The sequence below is a fragment of the Canis lupus genome, chromosome 14, assembly GCF_011100685.1.
Source record: "Canis lupus familiaris isolate Mischka breed German Shepherd chromosome 14, alternate assembly UU_Cfam_GSD_1.0, whole genome shotgun sequence".
Classification (NCBI taxonomy): Eukaryota; Metazoa; Chordata; class Mammalia; order Carnivora; family Canidae; genus Canis; species Canis lupus.
In genome coordinates this window covers 17,780,234-17,807,910 of record NC_049235.1, presented here as the reverse complement: position 1 = coordinate 17,807,910, position 27,677 = coordinate 17,780,234, and the positions used below count along the sequence as shown (strand labels likewise).

Sequence of the window (27,677 nt, the reverse complement as noted above, 5' to 3'; positions counted from 1 at the left end):
TTGTCATTTGCTCTGTCTTGTATTTGAGATTATATTTCCTCTCAGTTGATCAAAAACAGAAACAGTTAAATGGAACCAGAAGAATTCATAAGAAATTCCTAGGCACTGAAAATATTTGTGTCAATGCCTTACTTAAAAAAAAAAAAAAAAAAAAGTCTTAGATTTCTTTGGGATGTCATCAGAAATTTGAATTTTTATAACATTTCAGATGATTTTTTTGGGTAAGTTTCATCTTTTTTTTTTTTTTTTTAATAGGTATGGAAAAGTTGAGGCCACTCGCATTTTGTTAGAGAAAGGAAAGTGCAATCCAAACCTTTTAAATGGACAGCTTAGTTCTCCTCTGCATTTTGCTGCTGGAGGAGGACATGCTGAAATAGTACAGATTCTCCTAAACCATCCAGAAATTGACAGAGTAAGTTATTTTCCAGGGTTGTTTTCTTTTTTTTAATGTTCAAGCAATAAATAACAAGTAATGACACTAAAATGTTCAATTGTCAAACTAAAAAATAAGTTTTACCTTCTACATAGTTAAGTAATATTTATGTATAAACTTTGCTTTTGTGCTTGTTTTTATTATGATAAAATATACCTCACATAAAATTTGCCATTTTAACTATTTTTAGATTGTACAGTTCAATGACATTAATTGCATTCACATTGTTGTGTAATCATCACCATCATCCATCTCTTGCATATACATAAAATTTAACCTTTTTGTGTTGTATTTCCCCAAAAAATATCTTTACAAAGGAAAAAGATTTTCTACCCATTTTTTCCAGAATTCGTATTAATAAGTATTTGTAAAGGGCAAAATAATTGCTTTAATCAAAACCTTTATTGGATTTTATGGTCAGAACTTTAAAAAAAAACAGTAATCACATTGATTCGTGCTTTGAGTCTTTCATCCTTACCAATTTATGTTTAAGTATAGTATATGCTAAAAGTGGTTAATATTTAATACTTGACAAAAATCCATTTTTTATGAAACTTTGACATTTTTACTTATAATACCATATATTTGTAATGACTTTTTTCTTTGTATTTTTCTTTTTTCCAACATTTCTAGCACATAACAGACCAACAGGGAAGATCCCCTCTAAATATTTGTGAAGAAAACAAACAAAATAACTGGGAAGAAGCTGCAAAGCTGTTGAAGGAAGCCATTAACAAACCAGTAAGAATTACCTTCAGAAACCAAGCCAAGCCAACTACTTAAATTGATAAGTAATTTGAGTATCTGTGGCAAAGGAATGGATGGATGATTTCTTTACTGCTTTTAGAAAACCTCATGTTTATTCTAACATTCAGACCTTTATTCTTGCAAAACAAATATTGCATAATCAATCTTTAAAACACTTCAAGTTAACCTAATTTCTAGTATATAATCTAGTATAATCTCAGTACTTAATACAGTCTGAAATAATCAGCAGTAACATTAAGATAGAGAAGAATTAACAATTAGAAAGACCTCAGTTTGCCTAAAAGTTATAGTGAGAATAAAACTGTCATCAATTTAAAAACTGTGTGAAAACTTACAAACCAGATAAAAGGATTTATAACCAGTCAGATAAACTATTAAAGCTTGATATCAACAGATAAAATCTCTGAGCCTTTCCAGACATTTCCATCAGGTAGGTAATAAGTATTTATGGAGTATCTCTGTGAATTTAACACCTTGAGTGAAAGTGACAAGTGATAAAGAATAATATATGAACTCTGCCTTTAAGGAATATGAACACATTCACCATCACTCAACAGATTTTGTCAAATACTATTCCATGAGCACAAGACAGTCAAAGGAATAGATAAACAGTACAGGCACCCTTATATTATACTTCATTACAATTTATTTTCTAATTGTAAAGAACACATTATTATTCCTAGTATAATTTTTATATTCTAAATGAATAAGATAAGAGGAATTAGTTACTTTTATCCAAAATGAACTGACCTGGTAGTTGCCTGGGGGCTTCTCATAGAAAAAATGTATTGAGAATATATTGAGTTCCTTCCAATAACAATAAAAATGTATTGAGAATATTGAGAAACCATAATGAGATGTGGTTTCTCAATATATTGAGAATACATTTTTATTGTTAATACAATATATTGAGATACATACTTCTCAATATATTTAGAATACATTCACACCAGACAGAATGGCTGGTTTCAAAAAGATAAGAAATAACAAGTCCTGGAGAAAATGGAACCCTTGTATACGATTGGTGGGAATGTAAATTGGTGCAACCACTATGGAGGTTTCCCCCAAAATTAAAAGTAGAGATACCATACAATCCAGTAATTTTAGTACTGGTTATTTCCAAAGAAAATGAAAACAGTAATTTGAAAAGATACATGTAATTGCTTCTCAGCCTTTTGGCTAAGATCAAGTGTGAAAAAGATACATGTATTTCTATGTTTATGGCAACATTATTTATAGTAGCCAAGATACGGAGACAACCTAAGTGTACATCAGCAGATCAATGGATAAAGAAGTGGTGTTCATATATACAATGGAATATTACTCAACCATAAAAAAGAATGAAATCTTGTCATTTGCAACAACAGGATGAAATAAGTCAGACAGAAAGACAAATGCCATATGATTTCACTTATATGTGGAAACTAAAAACCAAACAAAAAAACAGACTCCTGAATACAGAGAACAAAGTAGTGTTTGCTAGAGGGGATGTGGTGAGGGCTGGACAAAATAGGTGACAGGGATTTTTTTTTCAATGTATTGAGAATATTAGTACTCTGACATTTTCTGAACAGGAGGAAAGCAACTGGCTCAAGGTCCATTGTTCCATAACCTTCTTCCATCACAGCTTCCTCTTAGGAATTATTGCTAGTATGCATTTGTAGAGTATAATTTGTGGCCCACTAGACTTGCAAGATACTTGACTAACATCAGATTCAATAACCAAGACTCTGTCTCCCATATGATACCTACTAGGTACATCAATAGCTTTAAAACATCTCCCAGAAGAATCTGAAGTTGGTTATATATATATATTTTTTTAAATTTTATTTATGATAGTCACAGAGAGAGAGAGAGAGAGAGGCAGAGACACAGGCAGAGGGAGAAGCAGGCTCCATGCACTGGGAACCGGACGTGGGATTCGATCCCGGGTCTCCAGGATCGCGCCCTGGGCCAAAGGCAGGTGCCAAACTGCTGCGCCACCCAGGGATCCCTGAAGTTGGATATATTTTAAGAGCCATTTGCCTTAGCTTCTCAAACTTATTTGACTATGAAACATTCAGAGGAAAACATATTGGAAAATATAAATAGTGGAAATAAAAATTTTTTAAGCTGTGCCCACAGATACTTGAAGCAGTTTTCTGTTATTTTTCATATTTGAAATCTATTATAAAACATATGAAATTGAAGCATTTTGTGAGGCTGGTATATACAACTTTATCTAACTAGGTTGCGTAATTTATTATCATTCTTTGTCCTAGTATGAAAAAGTTCGAATATACAGAATGGATGGATCATATCGTTCTGTTGAACTGAAGCATGGAAATAATACCACAGTGCAGCAGATAATGGAAGGAATGCGTCTCTCTCAAGAAACACAGCAATATTTCACTATTTGGATCTGTTCAGAAAACCTCAGTAAGAAAGTTGTTACTCTGTTGTGTAAACATCTATTCCTTTTTGAGAGTGGATTGGTAAATTTAAGTATAGCATCAGTTTCTTACTGACTTTCAAATTTTGAAATGATACAATGATCCTCTTTTTTATATAAATTACTGGTGTTTCAACTGCTGAAACAGGTAAGCTTCTGGGACTCCTTATCCCCCACTTCATTCAAAGCATTTTAAAACTTTTCTTCCCTGGCAATGGAAATTGATATTGAATGCCATTAAATGTAGTGCTCATCCAACTTGCCTTTATTGTCAGTGCTCATTTCACCTGAAATAATGCAAATGTTTTTTCTTTATATTAGTTTTCCATCAAATCTTTTTATTTAAAATCAACCTGATGCCACTATAGATTTATCTTTCAACCAAAGTATTGCAAATACATAAAGGAATTAATTGAGGTTACACAATTGGTTATTTAATGTTTAATTATATTTTAAAACACTAGATTCTATTGATTATAAAATAAAGTCTATAATGGAATTAAAGATCTTATATACATTTGATATGTTTTCCTTGTTTTAGGAATTCTTAAAATTCTTATATTCTCTTAACCTAAAATTGGGTAGTGATATAATTAGTTATAAAGTCAGGGTTGATTTAAATTTAGACATTTAGTTTGTGTGTATATTAGCACTAAAGTAGAGACCGTTTAATATAAATTTCTGTGTGTTGATATAATTTATTTTTACATTATTATTTATAAAAGGAAAGATGTTTTGCAGGCCTTCAGCTCAAGCCTTATCATAAACCCCTGCAACATATTCGTGACTGGCCAGAAATACTTGCTGAATTGACTAATTTGGATCCCCAAAGGGAAACACCACAGCTTTTCCTACGAAGAGATGTGAGACTTCCTTTGGAAGTTGAAAAAAAGGTTTGTTTGGAGATCTTATTTATAGTCATGTAAATGCACAGAATCTTTTGAGTTCCTGTGGTAGGCATTAGAAACAAATTTTGCTCTTCCTGTATGAGGAAGTTTTACTTCTGTTTCTCTATTTAATCCTCACATCCCTGGGGTAGTGGTAGTTTGAATTAGTCTACTTACAAAGCCCCTAGTTGGTTTTTTATTTCCACCTCCATTGTCTTAGAAACAAAAGAAATAGAGAATCTATCCTAAAGAGAATTAGCAACCATATGGGAGACAGATTATACAAAAAAAAAAAAAAAAAATTTTTTTTCAGAACAGTTTGAAAGTACACTATCAAAGATAAATTTAATAAAGGGCTAACCAGTGTGTAAATATCAAAGGAGCAAAGAGCTAGGTTGGTGTGGGAGGAGAACAGAAAATACATTCTGAGTAGAGAAGTTTATATTTGCAAAGAGAACATAAAAAGCTATTCTTGGGGCACCTGAGTGGTTCAGTCTGTTAAGTTTCTGCCTTTGGCTCAGGTCATGATCCCAGGGTTCTGGGATCGAGCTCCACATCAGTTCCCTGCTCAAAAGGTGTCTACTTCTCCCTCTGCCTCTCTTCCTCCCTGCCCCCTCTCAAGTAAATAAAATGTTGTTAAAAAAAAGCTATCTTCAATAGTTTGTTAGTAGCTATTTCCAAATCAAGTGGAGAATTACAGAGAGTAACAAATGAGAATACAGTTTACATCTGATAAAAAGATTTGTTCCAGACAAGTACATTTGGATTTGAATTACTGTAAATTTTATAGGAGAGGTGGGATAATGCTGTGTGAAGGATGAATGGATAAACAAAGAAATTTAAGGTAGATATTACAAATTAAACTAGGGTGAGAATCTATAAATATAGTAATAGCTTTAAATTTGAGAAAAAAAAAGTTCCAAGGTCTTATAACTTTGATGAAGAAAAAATATACAATGCATTTCCTGATTCATATCCAAGGGAATATTAAATAGACAAGGTTAAGCAAATTTTAGTATACAAAAATTTCGTTGACTGTGTACAAACTTGGTAAATGTTTTATACATGATCACTCATATCATCCCTTTTATATTATCAAACCAAAGATAGATTTGATCCTTTCAGTGACATACCAGGAGTTACATAAAAATCTCTATGAAATTTACCAAAAACGGGACACCTGTGTGGCTCAGCGGTTGAGCGTCTGTTTTTATTTCAGGAGGTGATTCTGGGGTGCAGGATTGAGTCCCACCGATATTAGGCTCCTAGCAGGGAGGCTGCTTCTCCTTCTGCCTCTCTGTGTGTCTCTTATGAATAAATAAGTAAAATCTTAAAAAAAAAAATTTACCAAAAACAAAGATCTAGAGTATTCATTTAAAAATGTTAGAATTTCATAAATAGAGGAAGGGGCACCTGGGTGGTTCAATCAGAATCAGTGAAGTGGCTGGCTGCCTTCAGCTCAGATCATGATCTTGAGGTCCTGGGATCAAGCCCCATGTCAAGCTCCCTGCTCAGTGGAGAGTCTGCTTCTCCCTCTGTCCTTCCCCCCAACTTATGCTCACTCTTTCTCTCTCAAAAAAATAAATAAAATCTTAAAAAAAAAAAAAAAAAAGCAGAGGAAAAAAACACAATTGATCATCTCAGTTGACACAAAAAAGACATTTGACAATATCCAATACCCCTTCATGATAAAACTCTTACAATTAGGAATAGATGGAAACTTCCTCAGTATTAGTGGCAGTTATGAAAAACTCACAGCTAACATCATACTCAATGAAATGCTGAGAGCTTTCTTCCTGAGATCAGGAACAAGATAAGCCAGCTTTCAGCACTGCTATTTAACATAATACTAGAAGTTCTAACCAGAGCGATTGGATTTAAAAAAAAAAAAAAAGGAAAGGAAAAGTGGGGCACCTGGGTGGCTCAGTCAAGTGTCTGCCTCTGCTCAGGTCATGATCCCAGAAGCCTGGGATCAAGCCCTGCATCTGCTCCCTGCTCAGCAGAGTCTACTTCTCTCTTTTTCCCTCTGCTTCTCCCCCTGCTTGTGCTCTCTCTTTCTTTCTCAAATCAATAAATAAAATATTTAAAAAGAAATAAAAATAAAATCAAAAAGAAAGAAAGAAAAGGCATCCATATTAAAGAGGGAAAAGTAAAACTATTTGCAAATGACATGATCCTACATATAGGAAATCTCAATCCACAAGAAAGCTATTGGAGCTAATAAGTAGATTCAGCAATGTTGCAAGGTACAGACTTAACATACAAAAACCAGTTGTTTGTTGTCTACACACATCAGTGAACAACCCAAAACACAAAATAAGAAGGTCATCAAGATAGTATCTTAAAGAATAAAATACTCAGGAGTAAATTTAATAAGAGACGTGCAAGACTTGTACACTCAACTATGAAACATTACTGAAAGAAATTAAAGGAGATCTAAGTAACTGGAGAGACATTGTATTTAGGATAAAAGATGTAATATCATTAAGATGTCCATACTATATATAAAATGGAATATTATTCAGCCATAAAAAGGAATTAAGTTGTTACATGCCATAATATGGATAAGCTTTGAAAACATTATGCTAAGTGAAATAAGCCAAGGCAGATACAGGAGGATGAGTATTGTATGATTCTACTTATATTAAATATCTAAAATAGGGAAATTCACAAAGAGAAAGTAGATTAGTAGTTGTCAACACAGATGTTGGGGATAGAGAATGAGTTATTGCTAAGGTTAACAGTTTCTCTTTGGGAGATGAAAAAGTTATGTAGTGGTGATGCTTGCACAACACTGTAAATGTAATTAATGCCACAGAATTATATGCTTAAAACTGTTTAAAATATTAAATTTTTATGTATTGTCGCACAGTTTAAAAAAATGTATCCATAAAATTTGTAGGTAATTTAAGTATACTTAGTCTATCTTCTTTCTCCACCTCAGTACCATTTTAAAAGTTGATTGGTAGAGAAAAAGAGCAATAATGATAAAACTTGGATGATTAATTACATAATTATATTACAAAGAATATATAAAGAATATAAACTCAAGTAAAAAACAAGCAAGGCTTAGTAAGTACCTCAAGGTAAATCAGAATATCATGATCATCTGATATAATAGTTGTGTTCTTTCATTATGTTATTAAGAAATTCCATTTTGTACCATCTGAAAAATGTAAGAATTACATTTATTGGTTGAATCATTCCTATAGGATGAAAATGGCCTGATTTCATTAGAAAAGAATAGTTGTTGACTATGCTCATTTATAACAATTACCTACTCAAACTTCAAATTCACTGTTGATTTTGAGAAATTAAAAACCCTAGAAAGTTGAAAAAGTAATAAAATTAATTAAATTCGCTAATTGCTAGTATTTTGCCCTATTACCATCATCTTCTCTATTTTTTCTTTATGAACCATTTAAAAGTGAGTTGCAGACATTTTGGCACTGAACCCTACATATTTTAACATAAGAAAAAGGACATACCAACATACTTATACCATTTCAATCTAATAAAATTAATATTTTTATAATAATATGTGGTTATAATAATATGTGATTCATATTCAGATTTTCCAATTGTTTTTTTTTTTTAATTTTTATTTATTTATGATAGTCACACACAGAGAGAGAGAGAGAGAGGCAGACAGAAGCAGGCTCCATGCACCAGGAGCCCGACGTGGGATTCGATCCCAGGTCTCCAGGATCACGCCCTGGGCCAAAGGCAGGCGCCAAACTGCTGCGCCACCCAGGGATCCCCCCCCAATTGTTTAAAAGTCTTATATAGTGGGATGCCTGGGTGGCTCAGAGGTTAAGCACCTGTCCTGGGCCCAGGGCGTGATCCCAGGGTCCTGGGATCAAGTCCACATCGGGCTTCCTGCATGGAGCCTGCTTCTCCCTCTGCCTGTGTCTCTGCCTCTTTTTCTGTGTTTCTCATGAATAAATAAATAAAGTCTTTAAAAAATAAAAATTAAAAAAAATAAAGGTCTTATATAGCTCCCATATGTAGGACCTAGTCAAGGTTCTTACTTTTATTTGATTGTTATCTATTTAGTCTGTTAATTTAGAACAGTCCTCTCATCTTTTTTTCCCATGAAATTCTCTTTTATTTTTCTTTACATTATATAGAGTATTATGAGATTATTTTAGTAAGACAAAAATAACTTTTATCATAAGGAATTGAGATCACTTTGAATTATATTTGGAAATACTTTTCTTAAAAAAAGATTTTAGAGGATCACTGGGTGGCGCAGCAGTTTAGCGCCTGCCTTTGGCCCAGGGAGCGATCCTGGAGACCCGGGATCGAGTCCCATGTCAGGCTCCCTGCATGGAGCCTGCTTCTCCCTCTGCCTGTATCTCTGCGCCTCTGTCTCTCTCTCTCTCTTTCTGTCTCTCATTAATAAATAAATAAAATCTTAAAAAAAAAAAAGATTTTACTTATTTGAGAGAGTGATAGAGCACAAGTTGAGTGGAGGGGTAGGGAGAAAGAGAAGTAGACTTCCTGCTGAGCAGGGAGCCCAATGTGGGTCTTGATCTCAGGACTCCGGGATCATGACTTGAGCTGTAGACAGACGCTTAACCAGTTAAGCCACCCAGACGCCCTGGAAATACTTTAAGTATTCATTCAGAAACTCTGTTTCCAGTTGGAGCAGAAGTATATTCTGTAGGCTAGCTTTTTTCAATCTTTGTTAATCTTATTGGATAAAATGAAACTTTATAAAGATTTTGAAACTTAGAAAAAAGTCTTCTGTTCTCCTTTAGTGTTATTTCAAAGTACCAAGTATTTTTAGTCAAATAAAATAAAATTTTTTTAAATAAGGTTTTTAAAAACTACATGTACTCTTCTAGGAATTAACACACTTCCTTTTTATCTGCCTTGAGGTTCACTATTATATCATGTGAAACATGTAGAATAATGTTTGAGGAATAGAAATAATTTAGGTAAGATTGTGCCAGAAATTATCCATATCTATAATGATAATTTTTTATTAGACTGTAAATCATAGGCAAACAAACTGTAGCCTATTGCTGTATTTGACCTGCTGTTTTTTGTATACCCTGCAAGCTGTAAATGGTCGGAAAAAAATCAAAAGGATAAAAAAGAATCAAAAGGATAATATGTCATGTGAAAGTTTTATGAAATTCAAATTTGAGTATCCATATATAAAGTGTTATTAGAACACCACTACACTTGTTTGTTATTGGGTTATCTGTGGCTGCTTTTATGCTACAGTAGTTGAGTTGAGTAATTATAAGACAGACTTTGTGACTCATAGAGCTTAAATATTATTATCTGGCCCTAAACATGAAAAAATTGTCAATCTCTGTTCTAAATCAACAACAGCTCATTTATATACGAATACATAGCTTTTGGTTTTCCATATTAGTGACGAGTTGTATATTTGTAACAGGAAATTATAACCCAATAACCAAATTATACCTTCTTCTTTTAAGATTGAAGACCCACTAGCTATTCTTATTCTCTTTGATGAAGCCAGATATAATTTATTGAAGGGCTTTTATACAGCTCCTGATGCTAAACTGATAACATTGGCAAGTCTACTGTTACAAATAGTTTATGGAAATTATGAAAGTAAGAAACACAAGCAAGGTTTCCTAAAGTAAGTATTTAATACAACATGTAGTCTTGTGCTGTGCTTAAGATTCTGTTTAACCAAGAAAGTTTAAGAATGTTATTAAGAAATATACTTTGGTTTGGAACTAAAGGATACAGACATGGAATAAGGAAAAATCAGAACAGTGGTAAAGCATTCTTAAAGTTAAACTCTCTCCAGAGTTACTTTTCTTAGATTTGACTATGGGTTGATGTACACCTTATTTTTTTTTTAAGATTTTATTTTTTAAGTAATCTACATTCAATGTGGGGCTCCAAACCATAATCCTGAAATCAAGAGTTGCATGCTCTATTGACTGAACAAGCCAAGCACCCCTTGATATGCCTTATTTTTTTCATCTTTAATTTGTCTTTCTTTATTACATGTTTAAATAAGTTCATTAAACCCTATCTTGGGGACGCCTGGGTGGCTCAGCATTGAGTGTCTGCCTTTGGCTCAGGGTGTGATCCTGGAGTCCCGGGATCGAGTCCCACATCGGGCTCCTTGCATGGAGCCTGCTTCTTCCTCTGCCTGTGTCACTGTCTCTCTCTCTCACTCTCTCTCATGAATAAATAAATAAACTCTTAAAAAAAAAAACAAACCTGTCTGGGTAAATAGTAGAAAATATAAGGCAGATGCATTTAAGAATCCCACCACAAAATCTAGGGACGTGTTCAGTCTTTGAGAGAAAACACTGAGATTTTAAACACTGAAGGTTTATTGTGGTTTTCAATTTTCAATTATTTTGTGGTTATTGAAAGAAGAAACATTTAAATGAGAGTATTAGGATTGTGACCTTTTGCTTCAAATATTTAGAGTTCTCCAATATTTTATAATAAAGATTTTTCAGCTAAAAAATCATGTTAATTAATGCAATTTGTTTCTAAATGATTTGTGTACTTTTGCTACTAAAGATGATTTATTTAAAACATGTTGACATATTTGCTTACAGTGAAGAAAATCTAAAATCCATTGTACCTATTACCAAATTGAAAAGTAAGGCACCCCACTGGACAAACCGAATACTTCATGAATACAAGGTAAGCTGTTTAATAGAAATAAAAAGACACTTTATACTCTACTTGAAATTCTGTAAATTAAATTGTTTGAAATTGTTTAATATGATTTAAACACAGGTACATTAAATTTATAGTCCCGAAATTAAAAATGGATTTTCTAGTTCATGTAAAACTGAAAGTAACATGATACTTTTATTTTTAATAATGTGGAATCTTTTACTGAATACTTTCTGTATGTTGGATACTGTATGTTCTGTATGTTGGTAAAGACTAGAGATTAAATACACACACTCATGAAATGATATACTATCCCTGGCCAAGAGGCACTTAAAACCTAATAGAATAGACAAACAGTATTTTTAGATTCTGATTTTTCTTTCCTTATTTAAATATTAACATCTTGAAAGAAAAATTGCTCTTGGGATAGTGTCACAAAATTTTATTCTTCTTTGGGGGCAGACATGATTTTAGAAATTGCTTAGCTGACCCATTTGGATTATGAAAGTTATGTTCTCACCTCACATCTCTTTTATTTTACCTTTTTTTTTTTTTTTTTTTTTCAGAATCTTAGTACAAGTGAGGGTGTCAGTAAAGAAATGCATCACCTTCAGCGCATGTTCTTACAAAACTGTTGGGAAATTCCTACATACGGAGCAGCTTTTTTCACAGGACAGATATTTACAAAGGCAAGCCCCAGCAATCATAAAGTCATCCCTGTGTATGTAGGAGTGAATATAAAAGGACTTCATCTCCTCAACATGGAAACTAAGGTAGATTTTCAGCTTTTCAGCTGTCTTTGGCCAGTTACATTTTATAATGTCTAAAAAAAAGGTCTAGCCTATATGAAAAATCTAGAAATGATATATAAGATTATTCATTGCAGTTTCATTTATAATAGCAAAGGAGGGATGAAAAGTAAATGTCAAGGGCAGGCCAGGTGGCTCAGCCCCAGGGCCTGATCCTGAAGACCCGAGATCGAGTCCCACGTCAGGCTCCCTGCATGGAGCCTGCTTCTCCCTCTGCCTGTGTCTCTGCCCCCCCCCCCCCCCATGAATAAATAAATAAAATCTTTAAAAAAAAAAAAGTAAATGTTGGTAAGGGGTTAATTGTATTATTAACTTCTTTAACTATAATATTAATTATTAACTATATTAATTATAGTATATTTCTATGTTGAAGTACTGTGCAGCCATATAAAAGAATGAAGAATATGTAGAATGATTTCTAAGGTATATTTAAAAGCACAACAGTGAACCATGTGTAATAGGCTACTATATGGGTACAAATGGGGGGAAGTGAAGACTATATTAACATAAATACATATTGCTTGTATGTGAATAAAACGTCTCATAAAGCCTTTAGAGAAGGCAGCCAGGTAACTAGGAACAAGAGTAGGAGGGATGTTTTTTACTATGTACCATTTTGCAACTTAAGAAATTTTTTTAACTGTGATTATATTACCTATTCAAAAAAATCAATTAAGTTTAAATGAAAAAATACAGATTAAAAAAGAAAAATATATCTGACACAAGGGATTCACTTTGAAAAGCAAAATTAGTTACAAGAGCTTTTTGGGGAATAGGCAAGATGAAGTGTGGAAGGGACTATGAATATTAGATCACTTCAGAGCTTTGCCATCAGAGGTGTATTGCTATATCATACTCCTTTTTCTAATCTAAGTCATTATAAAATGTGGGATTATTAATTATTTTTAGCATATTTGACACATTTATCAGGATGAACACCTTTCTAGTATAATAGGAAGCTAAAAAATTAATTTTGTTCATTCAGATCTGTCTACAAATAGATCATTTTTTAAATCAGTTGAAGTAATAACTAAGCTTATATGTTAGAAAACGTATTTTGTTTATTTTTATTTTTATTTTTTTAAATTTATTTATTCATGAGAGACACAGTGACAGAGAGAGAGGCAGAGACACAGGCAGAAGGAGAAGCAGGCCCCATGCAGGGAGCCCGACGTGGGACTCGATCTCAGGCCTCCAGGATCATGGCCCCAGCTGAAGGCGGCACTAAACCACTGAGCCACCAGGGCTGCCCCAAAACCCATTTAGATTAGGAAATTTTATCATAAACCTAATTTTTATTTTCATCATTTTCATAAGCTTTTATTATATAATCACATGACTTCTGAAAGTAGTTATTTTGTGATAACTTTAGATCATCCTTATGGGCAACAGCCATTTTACCATGCTGTTAGATACACCTGCAAATGGATACAGGGAATATGTAGGGACATAGGGCTGAATAGGGACTGAATTCAGAATTTATCTGGAACTTGAGTGTTTTGAAGTCTCTGATGTCAGCTTGCTTTTTGGTCATTTGCTTATTATTTTCTGTTTAAGCCACTTTACTCACAAAAAATAGGCTGCTTATTAGTTTTTAACCATTTTTTAATTTCCTTTGTACTAAGCTTGTTAAAGGAAATTGAAGGAGAAATTCCCAGAACCATTTCAAGAAAGTTTTCCTCTGCTATTTCAGAGCATTTGATACATTTACAAATCCTTTATTGAACTAAGTGGTGATGCCATGGGTGTTGATACCACGTCTCTTCTCTCTAAGCTACAGTGTATGTTTGGCTTTTGGTAGCATTCCATGTTTAGGCAACAATAAAATGTTTTATTTAGTTCCCAAATGATGGGTCAGCATCATAACATTTCACATCATGAATAATATTCTGGTCCAGGAGTTAGTGAGATAACAGTAAGCGGCAGAGGATGATAACACTGTTATTAGTTAACAGTTTGGTTTTTTAGGATAAGATGTTTGATTTCCAGAAATATAATTTAAAATACTGTCCTTGGGTGTAAGAAGGTGATTAAGCAAAAAAGTAACAATGTTTCCTGTCCTTTAACCACTACCTTGTGCTCTGTAAACCACTATAAATTTACAGCTCCTATGAAAGCTCTAAGTTGGTTATATATTCTAATGATCAAAGGTCGGAATAGTCAGCTTGTCCTCAGCTGTCTTACAGTCATCAAGGTATGCTGGGGTGAAGTTAACAAGCTTACTTTAAGAGGATAAACATCTTCATTTGCAAAAATACTTTCATTTACCTTTATTTTTTTTCTTCTTTTTTTTTTTTTTTTTAATTTACCTTTAAAACTTATTTGGGATATAAGAGCTTCAGAGATTAATTCTTGTGAAAAGCCAGAGATAGAATATAGCCACATTTTTTTATATCAATTACTTCTACCTTCTCTATCTTGTTTCTCTTTGAAATAATGAGAGTTTCCCATTAGAAAGTATAGCTCAGTCAATTTCATATGCTCATCAGAGATTTTTCCTTCCTACTTACATAAAATGTAGATGCTATTGAATATATAATATACTATGTTGTGGATCAGTGTTTTACTATAGTGACTGCATTGCTGTTTCATCACTATACTCGTTGACATATTTTTAACCATAATAGCTCTCCTGCCACACCCAGGCAGTAGATTACTCTTTGCTAGCATCAATTTTGGCCATCATGCCCTTCTGAAATAAAACTGGTTATTTAAATATCCACATAATGTCATTCTTCATGATCACTTGTCAATATCATGATTTCTCCTGTCTGCTGACTGACTGTGTGTTACTTTTTACTTCTGTGGTTCACTCCCCCACCAACCCTTTTTTTCTGTTGAGGGATAGATTTTATTTTTAAGTGATCTCTGTACCTAACGTGGGTCTTGAACTCACAACCTAGAGATCAAGAGTCGCAGCTCCACTGACTGAGCAGCCAGGCACCCCTCTTGTTTTCCCTTTACTGCTCTCAACTATTCCTGCTATTTCTCTTGTGCTTTTTTATTTCCCTCACTAAACAACCTGACCCTTTGTAGATTTTGCCTTCCAAAGAAAATGACTTGGGGTACCTGGGTGGCTCAATTGGTTAAGTGTCTGCCTTTAGCTCAAGGCCATGATCCCAGAGTTCTGGGATCAAGCCCCCTGGCAGACTCTGCTCAGTGGGGAGCCTGCTTTTCTCTCTCTCCCTCTGCCTGCCATTCTGCCTCCTTGTGCATTCTCTCTGTCAAATAAATAAATTAAAAATCTTAACCGATAGAGAGAGAGACAAACAAACAGACTTTTTCTTTCTGGAGTAGATTAATCTCTCAAAACTACCATATGGACTCCTTGACTTCAGGTTCATTGAGCTGTTTTCATTATTATGAGTTTCTCAAAAATTCCTTCCTTCAAAAAAAAAAAAAAATTCCTTCCTTCATGCATACTGTTCTTTAAAAACAAAACTTTATATTAAATTTATGACTGTAGTATTCCTGTCGGTAATTTGGCCTTCATATAATTGAGGACTTGTTGTTCCATGGGTGTATTTTTTTTCTGTATATTAAACTGTTTTGAGGCTATATTAATGGAATATTTTCTGCCTCTTGATTAACAGATTTCAGCTGATCCAAAAGATAGTTTAAGGTATTATATCTTGACTCAGTGTTTTATTGGGTACTTTGGTAAATAGCTATTTTAATATTTCCTATCTATAAAGTTATATTTTATAATATAAATATAGATGGCTAGTTTTAAAGAAGATGTTATTAGTAGTTTCCCATTATACATAATATACACTCATGTAAATTAAATGTACTGTTTCATTTAAGAACCTCACTTTAAAAATGCCCTAAATCATAACTTTTTCAAATAACTTCAATTAAAACCAGTGTGTTAAGAACAGCTAGTCATAGAAAGCAAAGGTTTTTAAATATGTATTTTAAAGGACACACAAATACTTTTGTACATGAATATATAAGGAATGTATTTTTAGGACAAGAAAATGCTAATTACTGCTAGGAGAGACTTATTTTAAAATAAAAAGATATGAATGCCTATTTAAATACAGCTTTTCATTGGGAAAGAGAAGGAATAGATTAGGAATAGATTATTCTAATATTTGTTTTAAATAATTTGTTGAATATATGAAAGGTATGTTAATTTTTTAAATTATGCTTATTTTTACAATAGATATATCACTGTACTTATTTTCATTGAGAGGGAATTGCCTAAGTCAACATGTTACCTCACTACATAAATTTCAGATCTGAAAGTATTATGTGAATATTCAAAGCGTACTGAATAAAGTAAAAGGGAATGTTTTTAACTTGCAAAACGTAAAAACCTGTACATTTAATTTTCTTGAAAGTCCCTGCATCTTTTTTTCTCACCCTTATTGAAACATAATTGACATATAACATTGTATATATGTAAGGTATACAATAGGTTGATTTGATATCCTAATATATTGAAAAATGATTACTACTGTAGCATTAGCTAACACCTCCATCATTTTACATAATTACCATTTCTTTTTGTGATGAGAACATTTAAGATATACTCTCTCAGTAACTTGAAGTATATATTATAGTATTTGTTAACTGTAGTCACCATGCTATACATTACATCCCCAGAACTTACTCATCTTACACCTGCAAATTTGTACTCTATGGCCAGCATCTCCTCATTTCACCCATCTCCCAACCCTTGGTAGCCACCATTCTGTTTGTTTCTGTGAGTTCAGCTTCTTTAGACTCCACATGTAAGTGATATCTTGTAACATTAGTCTTTTCTGACTTACTTAGCATAATGCTCTTGTGGTCTATCCATGTTTCAGAATGGCAGTATTTCTTTCTCATGGCTGAATAATATTCCAGAGAGAGAGAAGGAGGGAGACAGTGTGTGTGTGTGTGTGTGTGTGTGTGTGTATGTGTGTGTGTGTGTACATACCGCAGAACAGGCATCATTAAAATGTTTTCTCAGCCTGATACAAACAATTTATCATTGCTCAAGGCAGTCTTCTGAGAGTCTACCATCTATTTGGCTCTCTACTTAGGCTGTATGAGGTTAGTGTGGCACTTTAAATAGATTTTATCCTAACATTAGAAACCAATATGTTTAAACATGACTTGGTCATTGTGGATAGTAAGAGCAGATAGCTGTTTTTTATGTATATTTCAATAAAACAATTTCTAATTATGTTGCAGGCTTTACTCATCAGTCTTAAGTATGGCTGTTTTATGTGGCAATTGGGGGATGCTGATACATGTTTTCAGATCCATAGTATGGAAAATAAAATGAGCTTTATAGTACACACAAAACAGGTAAGTACTTATCAATTACTTTGGACTTCTAATGAACTATGGTGTTAGTAAAGATTTCTTTTTTTAAAAAGTGACAGTCTATTTTGCTTCAAGGAAAACCTTTGATATCATATAAAATTAAGATATATAAGACCAAGGGGAAAAAGGCAGGCCTTTCCTAAGCAAATAAGGCAGAAACTTAATCTGAATAATTTATTTTAGTTTATAACAATGAAACTCTTTTTTCTGCTATTTCCTTTGATTCTGGTCAATATTCCCTATCTCTTTTATCAAGGTATTAGGTAGTCCTTACCTCTTCTTGACCAGTATCGTATCTGAGCCACTAGCTGTATCTGGTAGGTTGCTTCTTAAATCCCTTCAAAGGCTATGTACTCCCTCTGTTCTTGACATGCTGCCTCCTGTTAAGAAATAAGAAAGTTCCTTTTCAGATAGATAGGGAACTGCCACTGCCATGTATGTAATTTACACATTCTTACATGACTCATATTTACTGTTGGCATATATTTTACTTTGTAGGCTGGCCTTGTGGTAAAACTATTAATGAAGCTAAATGGACAGTTAATGCCCACCGAAAGAAATTCATGAGAGGAAAGCAGCTGATATTTAAGCCACCACATTTTGTAATGCAGATTTTTTCCATGAAAGATTTCTTAAACTATTACTTTTAAGAAGGCATTTAGTCTCTTGTAATATATATGTATACTGCTACATTGTACAGAATCTGTACTTCTGTTTGGTGTGTAATATACCAGTTAGTTTTATATAATATCCTCATAAGCTATTCTAATTTTTGAGAGAAACACGCAAAAAAGTGTAGTTTGATCATCTGTATATTAATGGACAAAACAGTAAGCTTTATAAAAAGTTATTTTTGGTAAATGGTAAAGAATTTGGAGTGGAATGTAATGAAATTAAAATATAGCTTTGGTATAACTTTGTGTGTCATTTCAAAATATACTGGAAGTCAACATATTTGAATAAAAAAAATATATTTTCTACTTAAACCCATGACACTATTTCAGACATTTTTCTGTTGTCCTAAAGATTGCAGATAATTTTTATATATAATTTATACTTCACACTAATTTATGCTTATTTCTAATGATGCTTAAGTAAACTGAATGAGAAAGCCTGCTGTATCTCTAATTCTGTGCTAAGCACTTTTGATTCTGCATAGACAATGCCCTGTTCAGTTTCATACATTCCAATGGCCTCAACTGAATTACCTTGTTGACTCCCAGATCTAAAATTTCAGCCTCAAACTCTCTTCTGAATTGTAGATCTTAATTTCCAATTTCCTGCTATTCTAGCTCTACCTGAATGGCATACCAAAGGAACTTCTATTTCATCATACCTGGAAATAGAATGTTTCCTCTGCTTGCTCAATTATGTCCTTCCACTTGTATTCTCTGTTTGGTTAGTGGCATCCTCAAATTGTATCCAGTTGCTTAGCCTGGAAATCTTGGAGTGGTTTTCAACTTCTCTCTCCTTTATCATCCTAGACATTTCATATATTTGGTCTTGTCAAATGTCTTGTGGGTCCTTTCCCATTCCCTTCCTCCCTAGTTGCACTGCATCCACCCTAGTTTAAGTCCTAACCACTTGTTCCAGTTTGTTTAACTTCCTCCCTGGCTTCCTGTGGCTGAGGCTTTACACTCTGCCCGCACATCTGCCACACTAGTGCCAAGTTCACCTTTTTTATAGACTAATCATTTCATTACCTTTGGAAAACCTTTCATGGTTCTTTACTACATGTAAAATTCCAGTTCTTTAGTACTGAATACAGGGCCCCTAATTACATGGTCACTAACTTTCCTATCTAGATTAATGTGTAACCACTTTTCCCACACTCATCCTGTGCTGCAATCCAGTGTTTCCCAACCCTGGCTCTGCAGTCATATGGGAAGTCTCACTACATTATGACTCAGTAAATGGAGGGTGGGGCTCAAGGATTTGTTTTTAAAGTATCCCATGTGATTTTGATGTACAGCTAGGGTTTAGAACTGCTCTGATAACCAACCTTAGCAGTTAGCTAAATGCTTTTCCCTTCATAGAGGGAGGTGAGGATGCACTGATACTACATCAGACAACTCCCAGCTCCTCAGAATACAGTGTACCCTCTTGGAGTTACACAGTATGGCAGTCCTGTAAAGAAGGGAAGTCTGTTAGAGTAGGTTGGCCATTAAAGGCTTACAGATATATAGCATTAGAAAGTCAATTTTCAAATACAGTATTGAAGGGGAAAAATTATCATTTTCTGTAAAACCATAACAAACCAGAAATAAACACTAATGGAGAAATACAGACAGGTTTTAATGAGTGCCAAGGATTGGTCAGGCATTGAGTGTATGTACACTGGGGATAAAAGATGCCATTTCCCTTTGCATCATTAAATAAATTTGAGTGCCATTTATGTGCCAGTGATCCAGTGGTTAAGAAAAACAAACCTTTGCTTTTAGGAAGCAAGGTTTAATAAGAGGAATAAATACTCATGGAAATACATATTTATAAAGTCCAATGAATGTGTTGAAAGAAAAGTATACTATATAAGCATATAAAGTAGGAAACTGGATCAGCTTTAGAGATGAGGAGAGGCATGCCTGAGCAAGTGATGCTTGAGCTGGCAACCTAGGGGTGAGAAAGAATGACAGAAAAACATTTGAGGGAGAAGAACAATGGGGTGAGATGCTTTGAGCCCAAGAATGGCGCTAGACAATTGAGAAAACTTTCTCCTTTTTAGCTAAAAAAGCAAATTCAAGCAATTGTTTATCCAAATCATAACAAAGAATTTCCATTGTAGAAATAAAACCAGAGCAGCTAATACTGCACATGATAAGTGTATTAGAAAAAAGAACCACATCTTGTAAGATTAAAAGTTGCCAAAATTAGCCACCCTATCGTTAGACTTGATGGGAATATTTAACAGTAAGACTGGCCACGGTTCTTTTTTAAGATTATTTATTTATTTATTAGAGACAGAGAGACAGGCAGAGGGAGAAGCAGGCTCCATGCAGGGAGCCCGACGTGGGACTCGATCCCAGGTCTCCAGGATCACACCCTGGGCTGAAGGCAGTGCTAAACCGCTAAGCCACCCGGGGCTGCCCTAGCCACAGTTCTTGACCAAATGTAATAGATCAATTGCATCAATAACATTTAGAATTTCACTTGATCTTGAGGAACTCAATAGCAAAAACTAACTGGAAGAATTAAATATGGGGTGCCTGGGTGACTCAGTTGGTTAAGCATCTGCCTTCAGCTCAGATCATGTTCCTGTGGTCCTGGGATGGGGCCCCACATTGCATCCCTGCTTAGTGGGGAGTCCCTCTCCCTCTTATCCCTCCCTCACTTCCTGCTTATGTTCTCTCTCTCAAAATCTTTTTAAAAAAAGGATTAAATATATACAAAAAACTGATTGATGAATCATTTTCTTGCTTTATAATTTATACAGAAAAATATTCCCAATGAAAATAATTTCAGTATGGGACGCCTGGGTGGCTCAACAGTTGAGCATCTGCCTTTGGCTCAGGGCGTGATACTGGAGTCCTGGGATCAAGTTCCACATCGGGCTCCCTGCATGGAGCCTGCTTCTCCCTCTGCCTGTGTCTCTGCCTCTCTCTCTCTCTCTCTCTGTCTCTCATGAATAAATAAATAAAAATCTTCAGAAAATTTCAGTAAAGTGAAATGGGAAAAAATAGAACGAGAGGGAAGGAGAGAAAATGGCGTCCACGGATTACAGTACCTACAGCCAAGCTGCAGCCCAGCAGGGCTACAGTGCATACACCGCCCAACCAACTCAAGGATATGCACAGAACACCCAGGCATATGGGCAGCAGAGTTATGGAACCTATGGGCAGCCCACTGATGTCAGCTATACCCAGGCTCAGACCACTGCAACCTATGGGCAGACTGCCTATGCAACTTATGGACAGCCTCCCGCTGGTTATACTACTCCAACTGCCCCCCAGGCATACAGTCAGCCTGTCCAGGGGTATAGCACTGGTGCTTATGATACCACCACTGCTACAGTCACTACCACCCAGGCCTCCTATGCAGCTCAGTCTGCATATGGCACTCAGCCTGCTTACCCAGCCTATGGGCAGCAGCCAGCAGCCACCGCACCTGCAAGACCACAGGATGGTAACAAACCCGCTGAGACTAGTCAACCTCAATCTAGCACAGGGGGTTACAACCAGCCCAGCCTAGGATATGGACAGAGTAACTACAGTTATCCCCAGGTACCTGGGAGCTGCCCCATGCAGCCAGTCACGGCACCACCATCGTATCCTCCTACCAGCTACTCCTCTACGCAGCCAACTAGTTATGATCAGAGCAGTTACTCTCAGCGGAACACCTATGGGCAGCCGAGCAGCTATGGACAGCAGAGTAGCTATGGTCAACAAAGCAGCTATGGGCAGCAGCCGCCCACTAGTTATCCCCCCCAAACTGGATCCTACAGCCAGGCTCCAAGTCAATATAGCCAACAGAGCAGCAGCTACGGGCAGCAGAGTTCATTCTGACAGGACCACCCCAGTAGCATGGGTGTTTATGGGCAGGAGTCTGGAGGATTTTCCGGACCAGGAGAGAACCGGAGCATGAGTGGCCCTGATAACTGGGGCAGGGGAAGAGGGGGATTAGATCGTGGAGGCATGAGCAGAGGTGGGCAGGGAGGAGGCCGCGGTGGAATGGGCAGCGCTGGAGAGCGAGGTGGCTTCAATAAGCCTGGTGGACCCATGGATGAAGGACCAGATCTTGATCTAGGCCCACCTGTAGATCCAGATGAAGACTGACAACAGTGCAATTTATGTGCAAGGCTTAAATGACAATGTGACTCTAGATGATCTGGCTGACTTCTTTAAGCAGTGGGAGTTGTTAAGATGAACAAGAGAACCGGACAACCCATGATCCATACCTACTTGGACAAGGAAACAGGAAAGCCCAAAGGTGATGCTACAGTATCCTATGAAGACCCACCAACTGCCAAGGCTGCTGTGGAGTGGTTTGATGGGAAAGATTTTCAAGGAAGCAAACTTAAGGTTTCTCTTGCTCGGAAGAAACCTCCGATGAACAGCATGTGGGGTGGTATGCCTCCCCGTGAGGGCAGAGGGATGCCACCGCCACTCCGTGGAGGTCCAGGGGGCCAGGAATGGGTCGCATGAGAGGCCGTGGAGGAGACAGAGGTGGCTTTCACCCAAGAGGACCCCGGGGTTCCCAAGGGAACCCATCTGGAGGAGGAAACGTCCAGCAACGAGCTGGGGACTGGTAGTGCCCCAGTCCGGGGTGTGGAAACCAGAACTTCTCCTGGAGAACAGAATGCAACCAGGGTAAGGCCCCGAAGCCTAAAGGCTTCCTTCCACCTCCCTTCCCGCCCCCAGGCGGTGACCGTGGCAGAGGCGGCCCTGGTGGCCTGCGGGGAGGAAGGGGTGGCCTCATGGACCGCGGTGGTCCCGGTGGGATGTTCAGAGGTGGCCGCGGTGGAGACAGAGGGGGCTTCCGTGGTGGCTGGGGCATGGCCCCAGGTGGCTTTGGCGGAGGAAGACGAGGCGGTCTTGGTGGGCCCCCTGGACCTTTGATGGAACAGATGGGAGGAAGAAGAGGCGGGCGTGGAGGACCTAGAAAAATGGATAAAGGCGAGCACCGTCAGGAGCGCAGAGACCGGCCCTACTAGATGCGGAGACCCCACAGAGCTGCCTTGACTACCAGATTTATTTTTTAAACCAGAAAATGTTTTAAATTTATAATTCCATATTTATAATGTTGGCCACAACATTATGATTATTCCTTGTCTGTACTTTAGTATTTTTCACCATTTGTGAAGAAACATTAAAACAAGTTAAATGGTAGTGTGCCGAGATTTTTTTCCTTCTTTTAAAGATGGTTGTTTAACTAAACAATGGGAACCCCTTGTGAGCATGCTCAGTATCATTGTGGAGAACCAAGAGGGCCTCTAACTGTAACAATGTTCATGGTTGTGATTTTTTTTTTAAATAAAATTCCAAATGTTTATAAACAAAAAAAAAAGAAAAAAAAATATAAATTGTTTTTTTGTGCTGTGTAGAAAACTGATGAAGGAATTGAGGTGGCTTGAATTCACGCAAAAATACTTTCTCAACAAAAATCCATGTATGATTCTCATTTAAAGTTTGTATTTACAAGGTTAGACTGCCTCTAGAGTTATTTGGAGAGGCAGAGGACGTCTGAAAAGGCCCTAAGGCAAAAGAAGAGGAAGCCTTGGGTGTTCTTAGAGGCAGGGGTGCTTGAGGCAAAGGAAATACCTTTTAGACATCTTAGAATGTAAGTGAGAAAGGTAATTTCAATATTGTACTAATTTCTATGATAGAAGGAAGTACTGGGGACATCTGGATGGCATAGTCAGTTATGTTACAGACTTGCTTTCATTTAGGTCATGATCTCAGGGTTGTGAGATCGGGCCCTTTGTTGGGTTCCATGCTCAGTGGGTAGTCGGCTTGAGATTCCTCTCCCCTTCCAAATTCCCCCCTACTTCCAGCTCACTCTCTCTAAAATAAAATAAATAAATCCTAAAAAAAAAAAAAAAAAAAAAAAGAAGAAGAAGAAGAAAAAAGAATGAAGCACTGGTTGTTTGGGATTTATTGGAAGGGCACCAACAACAGATGGGAAATTAGGACTGATTTACCCATTAGTTAATAACAATAGCTAATACTTAAAATGGTGCTTACTATGGACCTTGGCACTGTTTTAGGTATATTAATTCATTTAGCCCTTACAATAATCACTATGAAGCAGATACTATTATTCCCATTTTACAGATGAAGAAACAGAAAGTTAAGTAGCTTGCCAAAGAGAAATAACTATTAAGTAGTGGAGCTGAGATTCATATCAAGGCAGTCTGGTTCCAGAGTATTAATGAATCAGGAACATGATGTGTGACTGTAATAAAAACATAAGATATTTGTATTCTTCTAAAAAGGTTAGAAATCAAACTTTCTAACACAGTGTTGTAAATATTTTCATTTTCATACATTGTATAACCTTGAATACAATTGTATATGGAAAGGTTATGTTGTTTGTCTAAGGTCAAAAACCAAGTGGTAGAGTTACAACTTAAAATCTGGAAGCCTGGCTTTTTTTTTTTTTTTTTTTAATTTTATTTATTTACATGAGAGACAGAGAGGGAGAGAGCGCGAGCACAAGCAGAGGAAGGGGCAGAAGGAGAGGGAGAAGCAGGCTCCCTGTTGAGCAGGAAGCCAGACATAGGGCTAGATCCCAGGACCCTGGGATTATGACCTGAGCCAAAGGCAGACGCCTAAGCAGCTGAGCCACCCAGGCACCCCTGGCAGCCTGGCTTCTATATTCAAGCATTTGTCAGGTAAAGGAGAAGCTGGAAAGACTTAAAAAAAAAAAAAAAAAATCTTGAAGGATATTGTGTTCCCTGCTAATGAGGAGCCATGGGAGCCTTTGGGACTTGACTAGCTCAGATTTGTATGTTGACAGATCACCCTGGACCAGTGTACTGAGGGGCTCAAAAGAGGTCTGAGCAAGACAGTATAAGACAATGAGGAGAAGTGGGTTAATTTTTTGACAAAACCCAGTGACATTTTGGACATGGGAAACTAAGGAACAGATAGGAATCTTAAATCCCCTCTTTCTGTCCTGGGCAACTGGGAAAATGGTATCATATACTGTCTAAGATAAGGAATGGAGGACTATTCGGAGAAATGTGTTGAGTTCCATTGAGAAATGGGCAATGGTAGAGCAGCCCCAAAGCATCTTATTAGGCAAATAGATATCAGTATGCAAAAGAAATAGCTTGGTACCATCCTGCATACTATATATTCAATAAATTTCATATGGCCAAAAATTAAATATTAAAAATTTTTAATATCAGTAGAGAAAAAAGATCAGTAAAGTTTAGTGGCAGCACATTTATGGATATCATGAGATATAAGAAGCTTTTTTTTTTAAGATTTTATTTATTCATGAGAGACACAGAGAGAGAGAAAGAGAGGTAGAGGGAGAACCAGGCTCCCCATGGGGAGCCTGATGTGGGACTCCATCCCAGGACTCCCAAGATCACACCCCGAGCTAAAGGCAGACACTCAACCACCAAGCCAGCCAGGCGTCCTAAGATGTAAGAGGTTTAAAATGACTTTTAAATGTACACAATATAAAGGAAAGCAAAAGAATCAAGGAATTTAGAGCAACTGGATCTCATTCTTGGCTAACAAAGATGCAAAATGGCATTCATTTTGGAAGAGTTTGGTAGTTTCTAATTTTTTTTTTTTAAATTAGAGATGAGGGGCAGAGGGAAAGGAGGAGAGGGAGCATGCTCCATGCCCAGCATTGAGCCCAACCCCACAATCCTGAGATCATGACCTGAACCAAAATCAAGAGTCAGACAATCATCCAACCAAGTCATCCAGATGTTCTCTGGAAGAGTTTAGATAGACACCTACTCTGGAACCCAGTCACTCTACTCCTGAGTATTTGTCAAAGGAAAAAAAAAAAACACTTTTATTCACACAAAAATCTGTATTCAGGCTTTTATAGGATACACTTTTCACTTTTTTGCAACTCATATGAAAAACAATTATTGATGACTGCCATAAACTGGCATAAACCCACATCCTTTGATGGGTAAGTGAAACAAACTCAGATACATCCATGTGAAATACCACACAGCAACAAAAAAGTATAAAGTATTGATGAACACTATGGATGAATTTCAGATACATTATGCTAACTAAAAGAAGCCAGGCTCAAAAAGTTATAAATTGTAACATTCTATTTGGATGACATTCTGGGGAAGGCAAAACTATAGGATCAAAAAGCAAATTGTGGTTAGTAGAGGGTAAGGATGGGAATGAGGTTATGTGGGAATATAAAGGGGAAGCATGAAGGGATTTGGGGAAGTGAAAGAATTGTATCTTGACTGTGATTGACAAATAGTGTCTTTGTCAAATATCATGAAATCATACATCAATAAAAAGAAATTTTACTCTATGTAAATTTCGAATGCATATTTAAGAAAAGATCATAATTTGCTATACAAGTATTGAAAATTTACCAAAAATATATAAAAATTTAGTAGAAATATAAGTCAGTATCCAAATTCCAATCGGGAGTGGTCAAACGTTAACACAGAGGCTATGCACAGAAATGCGGACAACTTTAAAATATAGGGAAATATACAAAGATACAAATGTAGTGATCTGGGCATCCCGGGTCAGGTTGCTCAGTGGTTTCACACCGCCTTCGGCCTAGGGCCTGATCCTGGAGACTCCGGGATCAAGTCCCCTGTCAGGCTCCCTGCATGGAGCTTGCTTCTCCCTCTGCCTGTGTCTCTGCCGCTCTCTCTCTCTCTCTCTGTCTCTCATTAATAAATAAATAAAATCTTTAAAAAAAACAAATGTAGTGATCTGAAGGGGCCCCTGCACCCCAATGTGTATAGCAGCAATGTCCACGATAGCCAAACTATGGAAAGAACCCAGATGTCCATCAAAAGATAAATGGATAATGAAAATGGATAAAGACAATTGTCATATGATTTCACTCATGTGGAATTTAAGAAGCAAAACAGAGGTGCACAGGAGAAGGGTGGGAAAAATAAAATAGGATGAAATCAGAGAAGGAAACAAACCATAAGAGACTCTTAACCATAGGAAACAAACTGAAGGTTGTTGAAGAGGGGGATGGGGGGATGGGGGGATGGGGTAACTGGATGACAGGTATTAAGGAGGGCACCTGATATAATGAGCACTGGCTGTTATATGCAACTGACGAATCACTGACCTCTACCGCTGAAACGAATAATAAACTATATGTTACTTAATTGAATTTAAATAAAATAAAAATTTAAAAATAGAATAAAATATGGGGAAATATAAAACTTTGCTAACAAAAATACAAACCCTTATTAAATTAGTTTGAATTACATGAACTAAAACTCAACTAATTACATTAATAAAAATTAATGCTGGCACCGGACTGAGACAGCATATGAGAATATTTTCTGTTGCAACTGAAAATTGGTTTAATCTCTTGGTAAAACAGTCTAGAAAATATATACCTTCTTTGAACTGACGATCCCACATTGAGGACACTCAAAGGATGAGCCCGCTACCCCCACTTTCTCATTTGCTGTGCTTTACTTGTGTAATTTCCCCTATTTGCCTAGGGGTAAGACTGTATGTATTCCAATTCAAGAGGGGAAAAATAATTATTTCCTAACTACTGTAAAAATGGAAGAAAATTGAATACACATCCAAAGCAATTTTTTAAAAAGAAGTCTCCCCCAGAGCATACTAAATGCTTTAGTTGTTATAGAATCATGTAATTATGTCTTCAACTCAATTATATGAGCAAATAACACAAGTATAATCCCACACCAGTAATTAGTAAATCGTTTGTTTTCTTTTGGAATGTGCTATGTGATGTTT

The 27,677-nt window shown here is 36.1% G+C and overlaps 2 protein-coding genes and 1 pseudogene across 12 annotated transcripts in view; 2 read left to right on the top strand and 1 right to left on the bottom strand.

Moving 5' to 3' along the window:
• Nucleotides 1-18,270, top strand: part of KRIT1 (KRIT1 ankyrin repeat containing) — a 35,831-nt gene extending 17,561 nt beyond the window's left edge. For all 6 annotated transcript variants that reach the window (XM_038556797.1, XM_038556795.1, XM_038556796.1 and 3 more), the window contains exons 9-17: nt 256-412; nt 1,067-1,174; nt 3,463-3,619; nt 4,374-4,525; nt 9,976-10,142; nt 11,089-11,176; nt 11,719-11,925; nt 17,146-17,262; nt 17,779-18,270. In XM_038556797.1, the coding sequence (XP_038412725.1) occupies nt 256-412; nt 1,067-1,174; nt 3,463-3,619; nt 4,374-4,525; nt 9,976-10,142; nt 11,089-11,176; nt 11,719-11,925; nt 17,146-17,262; nt 17,779-17,847 (1,222 nt within the window). In that variant the 3' untranslated portion in view covers nt 17,848-18,270. The remainder of the gene's footprint in view (nt 1-255; nt 413-1,066; nt 1,175-3,462; nt 3,620-4,373; nt 4,526-9,975; nt 10,143-11,088; nt 11,177-11,718; nt 11,926-17,145; nt 17,263-17,778) is intronic.
• Nucleotides 1-27,677, bottom strand: part of ANKIB1 (ankyrin repeat and IBR domain containing 1) — a 239,213-nt gene that overhangs the window by 151,946 nt on the left and 59,590 nt on the right. For 3 of the 6 annotated variants that reach the window (XM_038556785.1, XM_038556786.1, XM_038556787.1), the window contains one exon: nt 17,555-17,660. The gene's annotated coding sequence lies outside the window, so the exon portion shown is untranslated. Of the gene's footprint in view, nt 1-17,554; nt 17,661-18,616; nt 19,137-27,677 lie in introns of those variants that run through there. The other 3 variants (XM_038556781.1, XM_038556779.1, XM_038556782.1) reach the window with 3 other exon arrangements.
• On the top strand, nt 20,903-23,102 carry LOC482298 (annotated as a pseudogene).